Source organism: Branchiostoma floridae, chromosome 6 (assembly GCF_000003815.2).
Source record: "Branchiostoma floridae strain S238N-H82 chromosome 6, Bfl_VNyyK, whole genome shotgun sequence".
NCBI lineage: Eukaryota > Metazoa > Chordata > Leptocardii > Amphioxiformes > Branchiostomatidae > Branchiostoma > Branchiostoma floridae.
Window position 1 is genome coordinate 22,036,768 of NC_049984.1, and position 17,860 is coordinate 22,054,627.

The 17,860-nt window shown below is 42.2% G+C and overlaps 1 protein-coding gene across 1 annotated transcript; it reads right to left on the bottom strand.

The window, feature by feature from the left end:
- Window positions 1-9,901: 9,901 nt before the first annotated feature.
- On the bottom strand, window positions 9,902-17,498 carry LOC118418201. The gene is made up of 3 exons (XM_035824040.1): window positions 17,039-17,498; window positions 13,683-15,007; window positions 9,902-13,100 (listed from the first exon to the last, which is right to left on the bottom strand). Exons 1-3 carry the CDS (start codon window positions 17,194-17,196, stop codon window positions 11,224-11,226), a joined length of 3,360 nt encoding a protein of 1,119 aa, XP_035679933.1. The 5' UTR covers window positions 17,197-17,498; the 3' UTR covers window positions 9,902-11,223.
- Window positions 17,499-17,860: the final 362 nt, after the last annotated feature.

A 17,860-nucleotide genomic window follows, 5' to 3' on the forward strand; every position in this document is an offset into this window, starting at 1 on the left:
TCTTAGTAGTATGATAAACAGTGGACCACGGTTTTAACGCCCCGTCCTAAGGACTGGAACACTTTCCATTAGCGTGTAAATCGGGTGAAGCGACACAGCCGGGATTCGAACCCCTCGACCTTTTTGGTAAGGAGGCAAGGCAACGCACTAGAAACATTAAAGATATGGTAAAAATTTTGATAGCCTTTTCTTACCTTAAAGAACGAATCTGTTTGTCCGCCAGACTTCAGACTCCGTTGTTTGTGTGACCACCCTCTGGGCCCTAAGGCGGCAAGTGCAAATCGTCATCACCGGAAGCACTGTGTTACGTAATCCGGAAATACGTCAAGGTGAAAGTATTCCCCGAGATGACAGTACACGTGTGGACAAGGAAACGAAGAATTCAACTGACTTGAACTTTTGAGTATCTTAAGGTTTTCCGATATTCTTTTGAGATTTGATTTTTCGTGTGATGCAATTGGGAATGTGAAAGGGTCGATTTTGTTCTTTCATAGTATTTAGCATGTCTTTAGAAAACATTATTGAAATGCCTGTAGAAACTACCTTGAACCACACCCATGTAGTGAGAGATAACGATACAAAGGGTTACCTTTTGTTTCCAGTAGGAGTTCTTTAACTCAGTAAATACATTCATTTATGACGTCACGTAACTTTGCACAACTTCGGACAACTTCGCACACTTGCAACCCTACCCTAATAAAATATTTGACGTCATCTTTGACTCCTGATACAGCCTCAAAGCCAGTAGGAAACTGTTGTAACTTCGTACAACTTCGTACACCCTAACTTCGTGCACTTCACCCTGATACTGGACATAGCTCCATTTGCACAGCAACGTTGAATACCTTGGACCCACAAAGTGACCCAAAGTCTTTGAATACATCAACCCACCGCATATGACACTTGTTATGGAAGGCTGGTAGTACTGTCAGCGTCTAAACAGCAATGGCACCGGTGTGACAGCGTTCTCGCCCCCCCCCCCCCCGTGATCTCGCCCCCCCGGGGGCGAAATCACTAGCGATCTCGCCCCCCCCCGGGGCGAAATCACTAGCGATCTCGCCCTCCCCGGTTAGTGATCTCGCCCCCCTACCTCGCCCCCCTTTAGCGATTTCGCCCCCCCCAAAAAAAAACGGGTTTACATGATATTTTAGAAGTTGATTGGTATAAATCACACAATGCAGTTTCAGAATGATATAAGTACACGAGTTTGATACATAAATCCATCCATAGTATTAATATTAACGTAAGTACATGGCAATAAGATAGTTGAACTTGTTTCAGACAAGGAGAGTTGGGTCCCTTGTATTCCCTTTATTGCATGTACCTGAGTCTCGACATGAGATATATTTCATTGTATTCACCTGTCCTCAAGCAACCTATATATCTCCAATATGAAGCCTCTATTATGAATTGACCGCAAAATAACTATGTCATGTCTTTATTGATTATGCAAATAAGGTATTCATTAGAATAATGCACATTTTGGTGTATGCACCTGGCCAAGGGGTATCTTCACCTTCAATATGACTGTTTTTTCTAGTATCTAGAAACTGGTACGTTATATGCACCTACCCTATGGATATCTTCACCTCCAATATGACTGTTTTTCTAGTATTTAGGAACTGGTGTTTTACCCGTGTTTCTTAAAACTGGTACTTACCCAGTTTTTTGTAGCATTTAGCAACAGGTATATAAACTTGTGCGTAGATAGTGTTTATAATGAGAAACTATTATTCAATTCTGTTTTTTTTAGTGCTTTGGAAATGTTTTCTGCACAAGAAAGAAAATACTGTGACAAATTGAAAACATATAGCTGACGTATTCCGTGCCATAGACGGTGTTGATTTATACGTTCACAATAGCATTGTTTTCTATGCCACCTCTGCCATGTCAGCTGCAAAAAAAATGTCCTTCCAGTGTAGTGTTTGCACCGAACAAGGTATGACATCTTACGGTAATAAGGTGCCATATAGGTACCGGGTAACACACCAACTCCCAGGGGCAGTATAGTACCAGGTAGCGCACCTAATATGTAGTAACCAGCTGCTCTTAAGACCCCTCCGAGGAATACTAGTAATGTTATGGGGGGGGGGGCGAAAACGCTAAAGGGGGGCGAAAACGCTAGTGATCTCGCCCCCCGGGGGGGCGACATCGCTGGGGGGGCGACATCATTGTCACACCGGCTTGGCAAAGTGGGGCCGTTTCGGTGGTATCGTGTTGTAAAAAGCACCAAAAGGTTTGAAACAGACGAAGGCATTCATGCAATACTGTGTAAACAAGAGACCTTACTCAATGAGCCGCTGATATGCACCGTATGGGGTCGCTTTTCGGTTACCGACGGGTTCTCTTAGCGGTTATTCCAGGCGAAACTTCATTCGCTTTCCAGCCATGTAGAAAAAAAACTAAGTAATTTTTAGTACTCAAATTTCTTTCCGTCAACTCGTTACGGGTTTTACTATGGCATTCAAATGATCAAAGTAACGCACACTTTGTTTAAGATTCTGGAAGTTCCACCGTATGGGGTCGCCTTTTGGTTACCGAAGGGTTCGCTTAGCGGTTATTCCAGGCGAAACTTCATTCGCTTTCCAGCCATGTAGAAAAAAAAAAGAAGTAATTTATAGTACTCTAATTGCTTTCTGTCAACTCGTTACGGGTTTTACTATGGGATTCAAGTGATGAAAGTAACGCACACTTTGTTGATGATTCTGGAAGTTCGATCGTGTGGGGTCGCTTTTTCGGTTACCGAAGGGTTCGCTTAGTGGTTACCGTAGGTGAAACTTCATCGCTTTCAAGCCCTGTAGAAAAGTTAGGAAGTAAATTTAGTACTCAAATTACTTTTTGTCTTCTCGTTACGGGTTTTACTATGGAATTCAAGTGATGAAAGTAACGCACACTTTGTTGAAGATTCTGCAAGTTCCACGGTATGGGGTCGCCTTTCGGTTACAGAAGGGTTCGCTTAGCCGTTATTCCAGGCGAAATTTCATTCGCTTTCAAGTCATGTAGAAAAAAACTAAGTAATTTTTAGTACTCAAATTGCTTTTTGTCATATCGTTACGGGTTTTACTATGGATTCAAGTGATGAAAGTAACGCACACTTTGTTTCATATTCTGGAAGTTCCACCGTATGGGGTCGCCTTTTGGTTACCGAAGGGTTCGCTTAGCGGTTATTCCAGGCGAAACTTAATTCACTTTCAAGCCATGTAGAAAAAAAACTAAGTAATTTTTAGTACTCAAATTGCTTTCTGTCAATTCGTTACGGGTTTTACTATGGCATTCAAATGATCAAAGTAACGCACACTTTGTTTAACATTCTGGAAGTTCCACCGTATGGGGTCGCCTTTTGGTTACCGAAGGGTTCGCTTAGCGGTTATTCCAGGCGAAACTTCATTCGCTTTCAAGCCATGTAGAAAAAAAAACTAAGTAATTTTTAGTACTCAAATTGCTTTCTGTCAACTCGTTACGGGTTTTAATATCGCATTCAAGTGATCAAAGTAACGCACATTTTGTTGATGATTCTGGAAGTTCGATCGTGTGGGGTCGCTTTTTCGGTAACGGAAGGGTTCGCTTAGCGGTTACCGTAGGTGAAACTTCATTCGCCGCCAAGCCCTGTAGAAAAGTTAGGAAGTAATTTTTAGTACTCAAATTACTTTTTGTCTTCTCGTTACGTATTTTACTATGGACTTCAAGTGATGAAAGTAACGCACACTTTGTTGAAGATTCTGGAAGTTCCACCGTATGGGGTCGCTTTTCGGTTACCGAAGGGTTCGCTTAGTGACTCACCTCACCTCACCTAGTCCCATCCTCATCAGGAGGGTCGGGGACTATGGTAGCCTCCAGCACAAGTCTTCGCCATTCCTCCCTGTTCTTGGCCGTCTGGGTGCATACCGCCAGGGAGCAGCCTGTCCAGTCCCTTACGTCATCACACCATCTCCTCCGTGGTCTCCCCCTGCTTCTGGTACCGTTGATCTTTCCCTGCAGTATGTGGGTGGATATGTTCTGTGCCCTAGTGACGTGGCCAAAGTACTGTAACTTCCTCCTTTTCACCAGGTTCAGGAGTGTTCGTGTTATTCCCAGTTCTGCTAGCACTGAGTCGTTGGTGCGGTGTTCAGTCCAGCTGACCCTGAGCAGTTTCCTGTAGCACTTCATTTCAAAGGCTTGGATCTTCTGGGTGTCTTTGGCGTGGAGTGTCCAAGCTTCACAGCCATAGGTCACTACTGGCCAGACCAGTGCCTTCAGTACCCTCAGCTTGGTGGACTTCCTTAAGGCTCTGTCCTTCCAGATGGACTCCAGAGAACCAAGGGCTGTCCGCGCTGCTCCCAAGCGTGCCTGGATCTCTCGGCTACTTCCTCCTGATCCATCAATAATGGCACCCAAATGGCACCCAGGCTTAGTGACTATTCCAGGCGAAACTTCATTCACTTTCAAGCCATGTAGAAAAAAAAAAAATAAGTAATTTTTAGTACTCAAATTGCTTTCTGTCAACTCGTTACGGGTTTTTCTATGGGATTCAAGTGATGAAAGTAACGCACACTTTGTTGAAGATTCTGGAAGTTCCACCGTATGGGGTCGCTTTTCGGTTACCGAAGGGTTTGCTTAGCGGTTATTCCAGGCGAAACTTCATTCGCTTATAAGCCATGTAGAAAAAAAAAAAAAAAACTAAGTAATTTTAGTACTCAAATTGCTTTCCGTCAACTCGTTACGGGTTTTACTATGGGATTCAAGTGATAAAAGTAACGCAGACTTTGTTTAAGATTCTGGAAGTTCCATCGTATGGGGTCGCTTTTCGGTTACCGAAGGGTTCGCTTAGCGGCTATTCCAGGCGAAACTTCATTCACTTACAAGCCATATAGAAAAAAAAAAAACTAAGTAATTTTTAGTACTCAAATTGCTTTCTGTCAACTCGTTACGGGTTTTACTATCGACTTCAAGTGATGAAAGTAACGCACACTTTGTTGAAGATTCTGCAAGTTCCACCGTATGGGGTCGCTTTTCGGTTACCGAAGGGTTCGCTTAGCGGCTATTCCAGGCGAAACTTCATTCGCTTTCCAGCCATGTAGAAAAAAAAAAGAAGTAATTTATAGTACTCTAATTGCTTTCTGTCAACTCGCTACGGGTTTTACTATGGGATTCAAGTGATGAAAGTAACGCACACTTTGTTGAAGATTCTGGAAGTTCGATCGTGTGGGGTCGCTTTTTCGGTTACCGAAGGGTTCGCTTAGCGGTTACCGTAGTTGAAACTCCATTCGCTTTTAAGCCCCGTAGAAAAGTTAGGTAGCAATTTTTAGTACTCAAACTACTTTTTGTCTTCTCGTTACGCATTTTACTATGGACTTCAAGTGATGAAAGTAACGCACACTTTGTTGAAGATTCTGGAAGTTCGATCGTGTGGGGTCGCTTTTTCGGTAACGGAAGGGTTCGCTTAGCGGTTACCGTAGGTGAAATTTCATTCGCTTTCAAGCCCTGCAGAAAGGTCAGGAAGTAATTTTTAGTACTCAAATTACTTTTTGTCTTCTCGTTACGTATTTTACTATGGACTTCAAGTGATGAAAGTAACGCACACTTTGTTGAAGATTCTGGAAGTTCCACCGTATGGGGTCGCCTTTTGGTTACCGAAGGGTTCGCTTAGCGGTTATTCCAGGCGAAACTTCATTCGCTTTCAAGCCATGTAGAAAAAAAAAAAACTAAGTAATTTTTAGTACTCAAATTGCTTTCTGTCAACTCGTTACGGGTTTTACTATGGCATTCAAGTGATGAAAGTAATGCACACTTTCTGGAAGTTCCACCGTATGGGGGCGCTTTTGGTTACCGAAGGGTTCGCTTAGCGGTTATTCCAGGCGAAACTTCATTCGCTTTCAAGCCGTGTAGAAAAAAAAAAAAAAAAACTAAGTAATTTTTAGTACTCAAATTGCTTTCTGTCAACTCCTTACGGGTTTTACTATGGCTTTCAAGTGATCAAAGTAACGCACACTTTGTTGAAGATTCTGGAAGTTCGATCGTGTGGGGTCGCTTTTTCGGTTACCGAAGGGTTCGCTTAGTGGTTACCGTAGGTGAAACTTCATTCGCTTTCAAGCCCTGTAGAAAAGTTAGGAAATAATTTTTAGTACTGAAATTACTTTTTGTCTTCTCGTTACGCATTTTACTATGGACTTCAAGTGATGAAAGTAACGCATACTTTGTTTAAGATTCTGGAAGTTCGATCGTGTTATGTCGCTTTTTCGGTTACCGACGGGTTCGCTTAGCGGTTATTCCAGGCGAAACTTCATTCGCTTTCAAGCCATGTAGAAAAAAACTAAGTAATTTTTAGTACTCAAATTGCTTTCTGTCAACTCGTTACGGGTTTTACTATGGCATTCAAGTGATGAAAGTTATGCACACTTTGTTTAAGATTCTGGAAGTTCCACCGTATGGGGGCGCTTTTGGTTACCGAAGGGTTCGCTTAGCGGTTATTCCAGGCGAAACTTCATTCGCTTTCAAGCCATGTAGAAAAAAAAAAAAACTAAGTAATTTTTAGTACTCAAATTGCTTTCAGTCAACTCGTTACGGGTTTTACTATGGCTTTCAAGTGATCAAAGTAACGCACACTTTGTTGAAGATTCTGGAAGTTCGATCGTGTGGGGTCGCTTTTTCGGTTACCGAAGGGTTCGCTTAGCGGCTACCGCAGGTGAAACTTCATTCGCTTTCAAGCCCTGTAGAAAAGTTAGGAAGTAATTTTTAGTACTCAAATTACTTTTTGTCTTCTCGTTATGTATTTTGCAATGGAATTCAAGTGATGAAAGTAACGCACACTTTGTTGAAGATTCTGGAAGTTCCACGATGACCAAGAATACCTGCTACAGCGACGAGCTCTATTGAACATGTAAACCTAGTATAGTAGACGCGCGAGTAAAACTGAACTAACAGCTCTACGCAATATATTTATGAATACAGACACTTGGTTTATGTTACCTTCGAAGGAGACTAGTCCTATCAAAACAATTGTTCATTGAAACCTCTTAGATAAGAAAGTTTGTGCGAATTTTAATGTGACATTATTACTCTACCAGGGGACTACATGTCCCGCTCTCCAAGCAGAGGTTTGTAGAGAACCTTATGATATTTTTGTCATGTGCCGGTAGGATCATTAACTAGCGGGATAATAGGGACATATGAGAGAAAGGTCACGATTTTCTCAACCAAGTCGTGCCTGCTTCCGGCTGTGGTTAAGCTTACTTTTTTCGGTACGATTTGGGGTCTTACAGTTTCATCAGCAGTACCATTCTTTGTATTCAACTTTTTAACCAACTTGATATAAAAAAGAATGTGTTATATTGCACAACACACCTTGCCCCTGCGGAAGAGATGAGGAAACCGTTTCCCACCGACACTTGAGGAAATGATCCTCAACTACCGCCTTCCCCGTGACGAGTGCCTTTCTTTCGAAGTGCTTGCTGACCACCAACTTTAATAAAACAAATTTTCAGGCATCATTTTACTCGCATTGTTACCTCCATGAAATGTCATGGAATGGAGGTTATATTTTCTGCTATGTGTCTTTGTCTGTGTACAAGATTACTCAAGAACGGCTGGATGGATTGGTTTCATATTTGTTGTGTTGGTGGGGTGTGATGAAAGCTCGAATCGATGAGATCTTGGGAGCCGTATCTGTCTTTATAATTGATGTAATTATATCAGAAATCACCTCTATATTTGAGATATATTGGTACAGGCATCGTGCTTTATGTGTTTGTTAACGGGCTTAGCTGCAAGCAGATAGTGAGGTGACAGCTGTTTGGGGAACCCCCAGTAGTTTTATTTATGTCTGCTTAGGACTGTTTGAAATATTTGTAACAGTTGGCACAGTATTTTTATGTATGTCTGCTTAGGACTGTTTGAAATATTTGTAACAGCTTTTTGCCCAGCCCAACATTCTAGAACATCTGTTTTGGGAGGCGGACAATTTTGATTGTGATAATAAATTGCAGGTATCATTGTATGTACTTGTGCGTTTGGGGTCTCTGTCTGTGTACAAGTTAGATTACTCAAGAACGGCTGGATGGATTGGTTTCATAATTTTTGTGTTGGTGGGATGTGATGAAAGCTCGAATCGATGAGATTTTGGGCGCCGTATCTGTCGTTATAATTGATGTAATACTATCAGAAATCACCCCTATATCTGCGATATATTGGAACAGGCATCGTGCTTTAAGTGTTTGTTAATGGGCTTAGCTCCAAGCAGATAGTGAGGTGATTTGTATGACAGCTGTTTGGGGAACCCCGACTTTTTTTAATATGGTAATTAGTTTTATTTATGTCTGCTTGGGATATCATGGAGATGTGAAGCGTAAGTATAATTGTAAGAAGTTGAGGTACATTTAACGGTAATGCTTAACAGGTATGGATGTCTCACATACTGTACTGCTGATTTGAGTGACATGGTGATTAAAATGCCATTAGGTCCTCTCATCTTAGATGGGTTGGGTGTCAGAAGTTTTATGGGCCATACAGATATTCTGATTTCGTTACGATAAGGGACAGTTGTTAGTTGTCTCTTTCGTAGCCAATGGTACTTGTTTTTTAGCAGACGGGGTTGGCGCCAAGTATTCATCTTACAGTTGGTGTAGGGCTGTCAGAGGAAAGTGTGCATCTCGTTTTTGTACCGTGTGAACAGCTGATGTTATGACATATTGGTGGAAAATCAAATCACCATCTGACTAAAGTTGGCCACATTCCTTCTTCTTTCTGAGTTTCCCAACTTCCTCCCACCAAACTTTAAATGCCAAACATCAAGCTCAAGGAACACCACGCTACCATATGCCGTCGACCTTTAAAACGCACATTACACAATTACGTGTCACATTTTAATAATTACTAATCAGATGGACATCCTCTGTGTCATTAAATAAATACACCACTACTTTCCCATAACATTTATAACCATTACTCTCAAATACAACTGACTATAGACATACATACCATCCACAAAAAAGCAATAAATATTTCATGGAGGTATGAGTTCCCCGAACTCTAGTTATTTTATAATAACAGTTGAGCACAACCACATCACACGATAACTTGTCCAGTCAAGTATACGCCCATATTTAATTGATTATTTTTTATATTTTTACAATCACATTGCATATGATTGTACCCAAAATACAGTCAAACCTGTCCGAGCGACCGCCTGTTCTCAGCGACCACTTGGCCATTTCGACCGCTTTTTCCGGGGCCGATTTTTTTCCCATTGACGTAAGCATTAAGCGACCTTTTCTCAACGACCACCTGGCCAACGCAACCACGACCGGCCCAAATTGGGACCCATAACGACCGCATCATTTTCAACATTGAGGTTTTCATCGATTTTTGATGATTACTAGCGCGATTTTGTGCCGAAATCGGCCAGTTTGCGTCGGATTTTGATTGCCATTACAATGTTATGTTTAGAATAAGGATGGCGGCGATCAATGGGTGGGTCAATGGGGCAGTCTACTGTAATATGGGAGGAAATTTCGTTGTAAGAAAATCCGACTTTAGTTGTTACAGACGTTTCTTTTTCTAAATCTATATCATTATAAAGTGAACGAATGCTGAAACGTATATAGCCTCATACTTTTTGAAGAAAGATCTGTGTAGTGCTTTTGTCTACCTGTACTGTACATTTACCCGCGTGGGTAAGTACGCTATCGGGACGTACCGGGCAACGAATTCGAAAGGTGCACCGTAGTTATTTCAGATATGGCGATCAAGAACACAGCGACGCATAAATGCCTGTATAGTAACTGACAGCAGCATCTCTCTCTGCAATGTTGACAGTTCGTCATTGATCAGCATAGTTCAATCGACAGAAAAAAATCACTCAATGCAACGGAAAGAATCTTTACATTTAATCAACATTTACATCAAACACGTAACTTTCACTCCAAAGTTAGGACACATGAGTTATCCTTGTCAAAGTACATATTTGGTTATCAATAGAAGTTTATTTGCAAGCTAAATTCAAGTATATGGTATAATCATAGGAAATAAACAGTGATAAACATTATTGTAAAAAAAATGCTACCCAAATGCTCGTGTTGGCTATTTTCAAACATTTTTCAAATAATCGCGTAATCAATTGTGAGGACTGATTTTGATTTGATTTATTTTCACATTCCAAAATTAATTAACAAAACATGGAGCGAAAAAGAACACTTGTTGAATAAAAGCCACAGGGCTTGTTTGTTTTCGAGCCCGCCATCAATGTTAAAAGATAATGACATAAATGTAACCAACCAGAAAATAGATTGACAGTAAATGAAATTAGATAATAACAATTCAATATCAGAAATGATAATAAAACTAAAGTATGAATAAATTATAAGAAAAATAATAACAATATCATAGCAAATCAGAGAATATCAACGATGGTACATTGCAAGACCTAAATATACAATAATTGATTACATATGAAAACTATACATTAAAATAAAACATACCTCACTCTGAAAATAATTCACAGAATGGCGATGTCAGTTTGTAAAATACGATAATGAGTGGAAAGGAAGAAAGAATACATGGGTTGATTTAAAACCTACCTACCAAAGAAAGGTCAGGTTCAGTTCGGGAATAAATGTAGGTGGATTGTGAGATTACATTTAAGGCTAATCAGGGATGTAAAACCATTCAAGCCGGTAGGGAGGCTACTACAATCAATTTTCCATTCATATTAAACAATCTATTGTGGAAGGGACATTCGATTTAGGTGGTTAATCTAGCATTGAATCAGAAATCTAGTCTTACGAAGCTATCAAGCGTGTTTGGAAGAACGTTTCTGAGGAACTTGAACGTGAAGAATCTATTAATGTGGGTAATATTTAACGAAGTTGCATACAATACACGCGTACTAGTTTTGCATAACTTACAGGTCTGCATTATATATATATATATATATATGTAGACAGAGGGAGACAGACAGACAGACATGCGTAGGGCGGAAGACCGAGCTAGATGGAGGAGGCTGGTGCAACGAACTATCATGGGGCCCCAACGACCCACAAGAAGGTCAAGGGATAGGTGAGGTGAGGATATATATAGATATATTGACCTACACATGTACACAGTCATCGAAACACAGTAACTGTACAGAGCGTTTCCATTACGCCGTTACAAAATTACAACGCCACTTACTTTTGTATCAAGTTATCATGATATTTTCTTTATTCATCTACAATGCTGATGCCTCCTAATTTGCGGCCCTGAAATGTACATCTATACCGTTAGCTTAGATGTAATGACTGGAGTTCCTGTAGTGCTCCTATCTTTTGTTTCTTTGTCACAAGCAACTTTGAAAACGTCCACTAGCAGGTTGATGAACTCGAATACTGTAATGACTGATAGTCCTACATACAGCCCCAAAAGTCCACCTAGGCCACTAAGTAATGATTCTTCAGTATAGGTTGGATTCTCGGTGATCAACTCGTAGTTCAAGTCACGGAAGTACACGTGGACCCTCGCGAGATTTTGACGCAGTTCTTCGGGGTTGAGTGGTAGATTTTGAGACTGACTTCTGGTGTGAATGTTCTCCAGCACGTACCAGACGTAACTATCTGACGGCCACAGGGAAGATGACAGCCAAAGTGTGTAGGAATCCTCAGTACAGGATTGGTGACAGTCGCAGAGCAAGTCGCCGTCCTCGTGGCGTTTTCGGACTTCCTGACGACAACACTCTTGTGTATTGTTCAGTACACTACACAGTGTACTATTTATGGCAATCAGCTCATCAGAACAGCCGCACTTCTCCAGCAATGCTGCCTGCAGACACGAATGTTGACAAGTCTCGTACGTGTACATCCCATCGTACAACACATCTCTTTCCTGATAGGAAGTGCAGTCTCCGTACGGAAACGACTGTCTTCGTAATGAACTACGTTTCAAGCCGACGAAAGTACTCTCTCCGGGTTTGGTATTGATAGCGTTGCCTTCAGGAAATGGTGTTGACCCTACGCCATGGATTGTAATTTTTGCGCCTGGGGACTGACCGAAGAGCCCTACGTATTCGGTCGCCTCGATTGAAAGTGTCAGTTTTAAACCGTACTCCGCTCCTACCTTGGTCGTGTTTCGCACTAAGCCGTCTTCACCATGGTTAAAAGTGAAACAGTTGCCATACTTGGCGTTCTGTATCACTTTGAAATCATCCAATGAGCAACGTTCTTTGTCAAACGTGCATTGGAGAATGAGCTCTTCCTTACGATGACCCATCTCTACAATCTCCTCTCTCGTAGCCATTGAAAAGTCTGTGATGTCTGTGTAGTCATCTGTGTTAGAGCTGAGGAGGAATTCGGCCCAGTCGTTCTCTCCAGCAACAGAGTTTAGCTTCAAGTCAACGCAGCCTACTTCGCAACGTTCAATACTGCAGTATTCCCAGTCCTGTTCTCCGGTGTAGCACCATGGTGCCTTGGCTGGGTAATCCGGTATGTTACGGCAGTAGTTTTCGGAGAGATCTGCATCCGGGTACAGCGAGGGTGTGGTACAATGATACTGTGGATCATGGGAATCCCATTTCTGACACGTTCGGCCGGTCCTGGTGACGTTTTGCTTGCCCCTGTAGTTAATGCCACGCCCAGCAATACATTCGGGTTCTGTACACATCACCTGATGACGGTGATAAAACTGTACCGTCTTGTGGTTTGTATTTCTTAGACTACAGCTAGAAGATGTGCAGCCGACTATTTCCAAGCGAAGTCCACCACGTCCTTTCCATGACAGCGGGTGCAAACGCACGTATCGAGTTGTGACTGCGCGTGATAAGTAGACGTGGTTTGGAGTGAAGTCATCTTTACTTCCCCAGAACACCGTCGAGTGCTGTGTACTCTCGTCGTCGGTGTATGTCTGCCACTGATTTCCATCGACACCAAAGGATAAAGAGAAGGTTGTGACATAACCGCCAGCGCTACCACCTCCTTGTGTGATCACCCCTGCTAGTACATGTGAGTCACGTAAGTCTACTTGTATCCATGACATGGTGTCATCTTCGTCCATCATCCAATAGGACCTGCTGTTGAGGCGGGCATGGTTTGGTGTGTGTTGTTGGTCAGAGAAAGAGGAGGTATTGATCTGATCATGTGTAATGATGCCGCTCTCCATGCCTAGTGGGTTGTTACAGCCAATGAAATCATTTGTCACATTAGCTCTCTGTGGCAAGGATGAATCTGATGGTATCGGATGTGACACTGGGTTACAACAATAGACAGGGAAAGCCGTGACATTGGTCGAAGTTGTATCTCCGTAGGTTACCCCATCTATACAGTTATGGTCTGACGTGTTGCACAGAGTTTGAAGTGTGACCACGCCGTTCAACTCTTCAAACCATGAAAAACCTGTGTTCCTGACTCCATCGTCATACAAGGTACTGAGTTGAAAGCGCGAACAGGCCTGCTTGCCTCCCGTGTCACACAGTGCTAGGGCCTCTGATTGGTTCGAAAACGTGTCTGCACTTAGAAAGAAACTTTCTTCACAACACATTGCTTTGTAGCCTTTCGATCGGTCGGTTTCGAATAAAGGAATTTTATTACCTATGCAATTATCGCCAACGTTGCATCCGCACGTTTCGTTCAGTAGTGCAACTTTGTCAGCCATGTTGATCCACGCGAGGTCTTCTGGGTAATTATCGCGCCTTATGGAAGCATCATGGACAGTAGTCAGTTGTGAAGGTAAGCAAAGTTGCATACCCCTGTCATGGCAGGCCGTTTCTGCACTGCTGTGATTCTTGTAGGTTTCTTCTGTAAGTTCAAACAGGGAGTCACAGCAGTAGGCCACACTGCTCACGGCGTTCGATTGGCGATAACGATATATATTTTTAAAGCAGAGTTCCGTAGTTGTGTTGGTGCAGTCTTCTTCAAACGTGGCTTCCAAACCAGAGTCATTGATCCAGCCCCATTCACTTGCCACGATGCCTCGAAAGGTGTTTAGCAAAACGAGTTGTTCCAGTGAACACAGTTGTTTTCCTCGTTCTTCACAGTACTGAGCGGCAAAAGCGTGTTGGTAAAACTTGTGCCGTGTGGGGAATACTGGTTCGTCGTCAGTCTCGCTGATTGGACATTTTGCGATGGACTGACAGGGATGGGAAGTCAGATTTACTTGGCCGGAATCCGAGACAGAAGGACAGACTAATTCGGTGCTGTTTTCATCAGGTGCAAATCGGCAGAAGTTTTCCTCCAGGCAGAAGTCAAAGTGACGGTTTGGGCAAGTCCAGTTTTGGCAAGTGGAGTTACCAGAAGAGTGTACTGTCCCTCGGTATGTGGTGACATTGGACACGCAGTCTTTACTGCTGCAGCTGATGGAGCTGGGATCTATAGTGTTTATCATTGGAAATGGAGCACGAGCATACATGCAGTCATCTTCTTCACATCCCAAAAACTCCACACGGAGATTCTTTCTGCCCCCACCATTGAAACGAGGCAGAATGGCAATGCGTCGGGTAAAGACAGGGTGTGACAGATGTTGGAAGTTGTAGCCATTGCCGTTGACATGACCGCAGAAGAGGACGGCTTCCCCATACTCATCTACATAATCAATCCAATCAGATGACGTCATGCCGTGCTGTATGGCGTAAGTCTGAACTGATTCCTCGTCTCCTTGGGTTATGAGTCCCGTCAGAATAACTGTTTTGCCAAAATCTACCTCGAACCGCGGATTCTCGTCATAATAGGGATCAAATTGCCACGGGACCATGGAATTCAAGCGACCGTAAACTGGTGGATGCTCGTCAAATGACGACGCTGAAATTTGGTGATCGAGAATTTTGCCGCTTTCCATGCCAAGCGGATTACTGCATCCGGGGACTTTAGCCGTGCATCCCGATTGCACACACATTTGGGGAGAGATGTTCAATTCCTCCTCCGGGCTGGATCCTGGAGGTACACCATAGTCAGGAGGGCCACCCAGGTCACCTACTTGCTTTGCCCACAAGTAGTCCGACACATCACGTGCTGTTCGCTCGTCCAGCTCGAGCAAAGATTCATGCCGGGATCCCCGCAGCATGGATTTTCGCAGCCTGTAATTAAAATAAACGTGTCCGAATTTGAAATTGGTAAAAGTTAAGAAAACGATCGCATATATACAAGTAAGGGTGTTATGTTACTGTAGTTTCACTATGGTTTTGATAACTCTTTGTACACATCGATACTGCTATTTATAACACGTACGCTTCTTTACGTGATGGAAAGGAATGTTCAGTTGACTAAGTATACTCGTATAAGGCCTCACCTTCGCAGATTGAGGGGCAAAGCATATGGTGAATATAGCTAACTATTAAAAGTCTTCGTCGAATATATTGGAACAAGCATGGTATCTTTTTGAGACTTTTTGAATACATAGTTGCAAGTTAGGTCCTAAGACATCTCTCTAGAATGAAAACGTTGTGCAAAGGACACAAAATCACTGATGATGTGCCGGGTCTTTGATCATTAGACACCCAGCCGAGTTTGACCAATTCCCCGACGTGAGTCAAAGTGACTTTCAAAGTTCCTCATTATGGAACCACCATTAACAACCTTTTCAGCTGCCTCAAGAATGTCCCTGGTAGCTTTCCTAAGTCTTAAATCTCTCACTCCAATCTCACTGGCTCAAATCCTCCCATGTCTAGCCGAATTAGAACCTTGTTCCACGATGTTCGATCTGCCGTAATTCGAACCGAAACCTTGTTCTATTTAGGTCATCTGCGGTCATTGCAGGTCAAACAGTGCCTTCTGGCTTTTTCACCCCAACTAACAATTTTCTGGACAGTACATCTATACTATCACTTTGTTACGGACCTGTAATATGTAACGAAGCTACTGACGTTTCTGTTCGTGACCTTGATAAGTGTTGTTTAAACCGGTATCAATTACACCCTCCCGCTATCCGTGCGGCATGACATGCGTGCAAACATCGTTTAAGATCTCGACCAAGAAGAGTCCAACAGTTACTTAACTCATTGACGGCTCAAAATGACTGCAACGGTTTTCCCGAGATTTCTGTTTTGGGGATTTTTTAACAAATGCCTTCGATTTTGAATTATTGGTAGTTCAGTGCTATTTCCGCATTTTTCTGACTGTAACTTTGCTTAGAATTAAGAATAAAACAATCCCCCAAACAAAAAGTTTTCTTTGCCTCTAAGATGACGAAAAATATAAAAATTCGAGAATTTGCCATGGCACTTGCGGTCCATCTTATCAAGAGTATGGTCAAATTGAAACAGAAAATAATCGTCTTTGAAAGCAAAATCGAAACAAAACAGCAATCTCAATTCATTCGGGAAGATTCAAACTATCTAAAATTGCGAATTTAATCTTATTTTGAATACATCTTCCTTGTCATAAAATTTTGTTTATTTTGAAATTTTTTACGGTTAGCCAATAGTAGGCCTCTTGTAACCTGATACTCTGTCGAACTCGCATAGCAACGGGAAAGAATACCCTAGCAACCAACCGACGCACATGTACGTATAATAGGTTTACGTTTCTAGCTCGGTACTATCTCACTGGCCCGACAAAAAGGAGTTTCATATACACTGTCCCATTAAATGAATAGTGGTCATTTTCTAACAGACATACCGACCTGTTAGCTTGAAAGTTCATCTGTGTTGGTGAAATACATTATAGAAAAATGTTAACACTTTACCTACAACACTGAATTAAACTATAGGGACTTACCCCTCTAAATTTCGGTCAATTTCCGTCGACCTTGTTCACAGAATGACCCTCTCTATCTCCAGCAGTGACGCCAGCAACACACCACTTTTGCAGGAGGGGGTCATAAGTATCAAAAAAGCCTATTCGGCCCCCGTCTCTGATGAGTGTGGGCCGGTGGGCTCTAATGTACACTACCTCCTTCACTCCTCACAAAAGAAATCTTTTTCTGAGTCTAGCTAGGATTTTGACTTTGTCCAACGAAATTAAATGTCCCCATGACTCTAGGTGTATATGTGGGTCATTTTGTGAACAAGTTCGACAGAGATTGACCCAAAATTTAGATGGGTAAGTACCTATAGTTTAGTTCAGTGTTTGAAGAAAAGTGTTAGCAATTTTTTCTATGACATACTGACCTGTTGTTGTTGCAGACCGTGACTGACGGAAAAGTGAGCTTCTTGCTGTCTACAACCTTGATGTCGACATTCACCGGGTACTCGAAGTACGACTTGATCAGGATGGCGGACTGATACACGAACAACGCGACGCAGGTGACGAGTATGATTGTCCACATAATTCTGTGAACGGATTGGAGAAAAAGAGAGTAAAAGTGAAAACTCCAAACACCGAGTAGTTAATTAGCATTTCATTTGAGAAAGTCAATAAGCCAACTAGGTTTGCACAATGCTGACGCAATTAACTCGCTACGCTTAGTAGTACAGTAGGAGCGCGAGCCGTCTAATTGCACACCCTATTTGCCAGTGTATTTCGTTCAATTATGCGGCTGGTGCAATAAAGCGAAGTAACTCAGTCACACCGTACAGATTGGGGGATTCCATGTAATTAACAGAAGTGTGAAATAATCCGTTGTGTAATTAACAGGCGTTTATTGTATTGCAACATTACAAACATGATTTTGTGAGAGCGATCGCTGTTTCCCATTTCATTGGGGGTATTTGACGACTCACTCACGACTGGCGGACAAATTACTTTAGCAGATTAGATTACTAGTTGATATCAAATTCCTTTAGTGCACGTTGATTTGCTTACATAGATTATATCATCTGGAAACCCCAAAACTGATGCGAGCGTGCGAATAAGAATTATTTTGACCATACAAAATGACTTCATTATGAAATCTAGGGGGTAATAAATGTTTAAAATATGTCCAAACACACATTAAAGAGTGTGGAATACCCTTCGCTGACTTTGCTATAGTATTGATGGTTGCAATCTAT

Bases quoted from the DNA above. Each gene is read 5' to 3' on its own strand.
- LOC118418201 (XM_035824040.1), bottom strand. From the start codon at position 17,196: ATGTGGACAATCATACTCGTCACCTGCGTCGCGTTGTTCGTGTATCAG. The intron at 15,008-17,038 runs GTCAGTATGTCA...TTTTAATTACAG, and splicing joins ACGGTCTGCAACAACAACAG to GCTGCGAAAATCCATGCTGC. The intron at 13,101-13,682 runs GTATGCAACTTT...ACAACCCACTAG, and splicing joins AACGGCCTGCCATGACAGGG to GCATGGAGAGCGGCATCATT.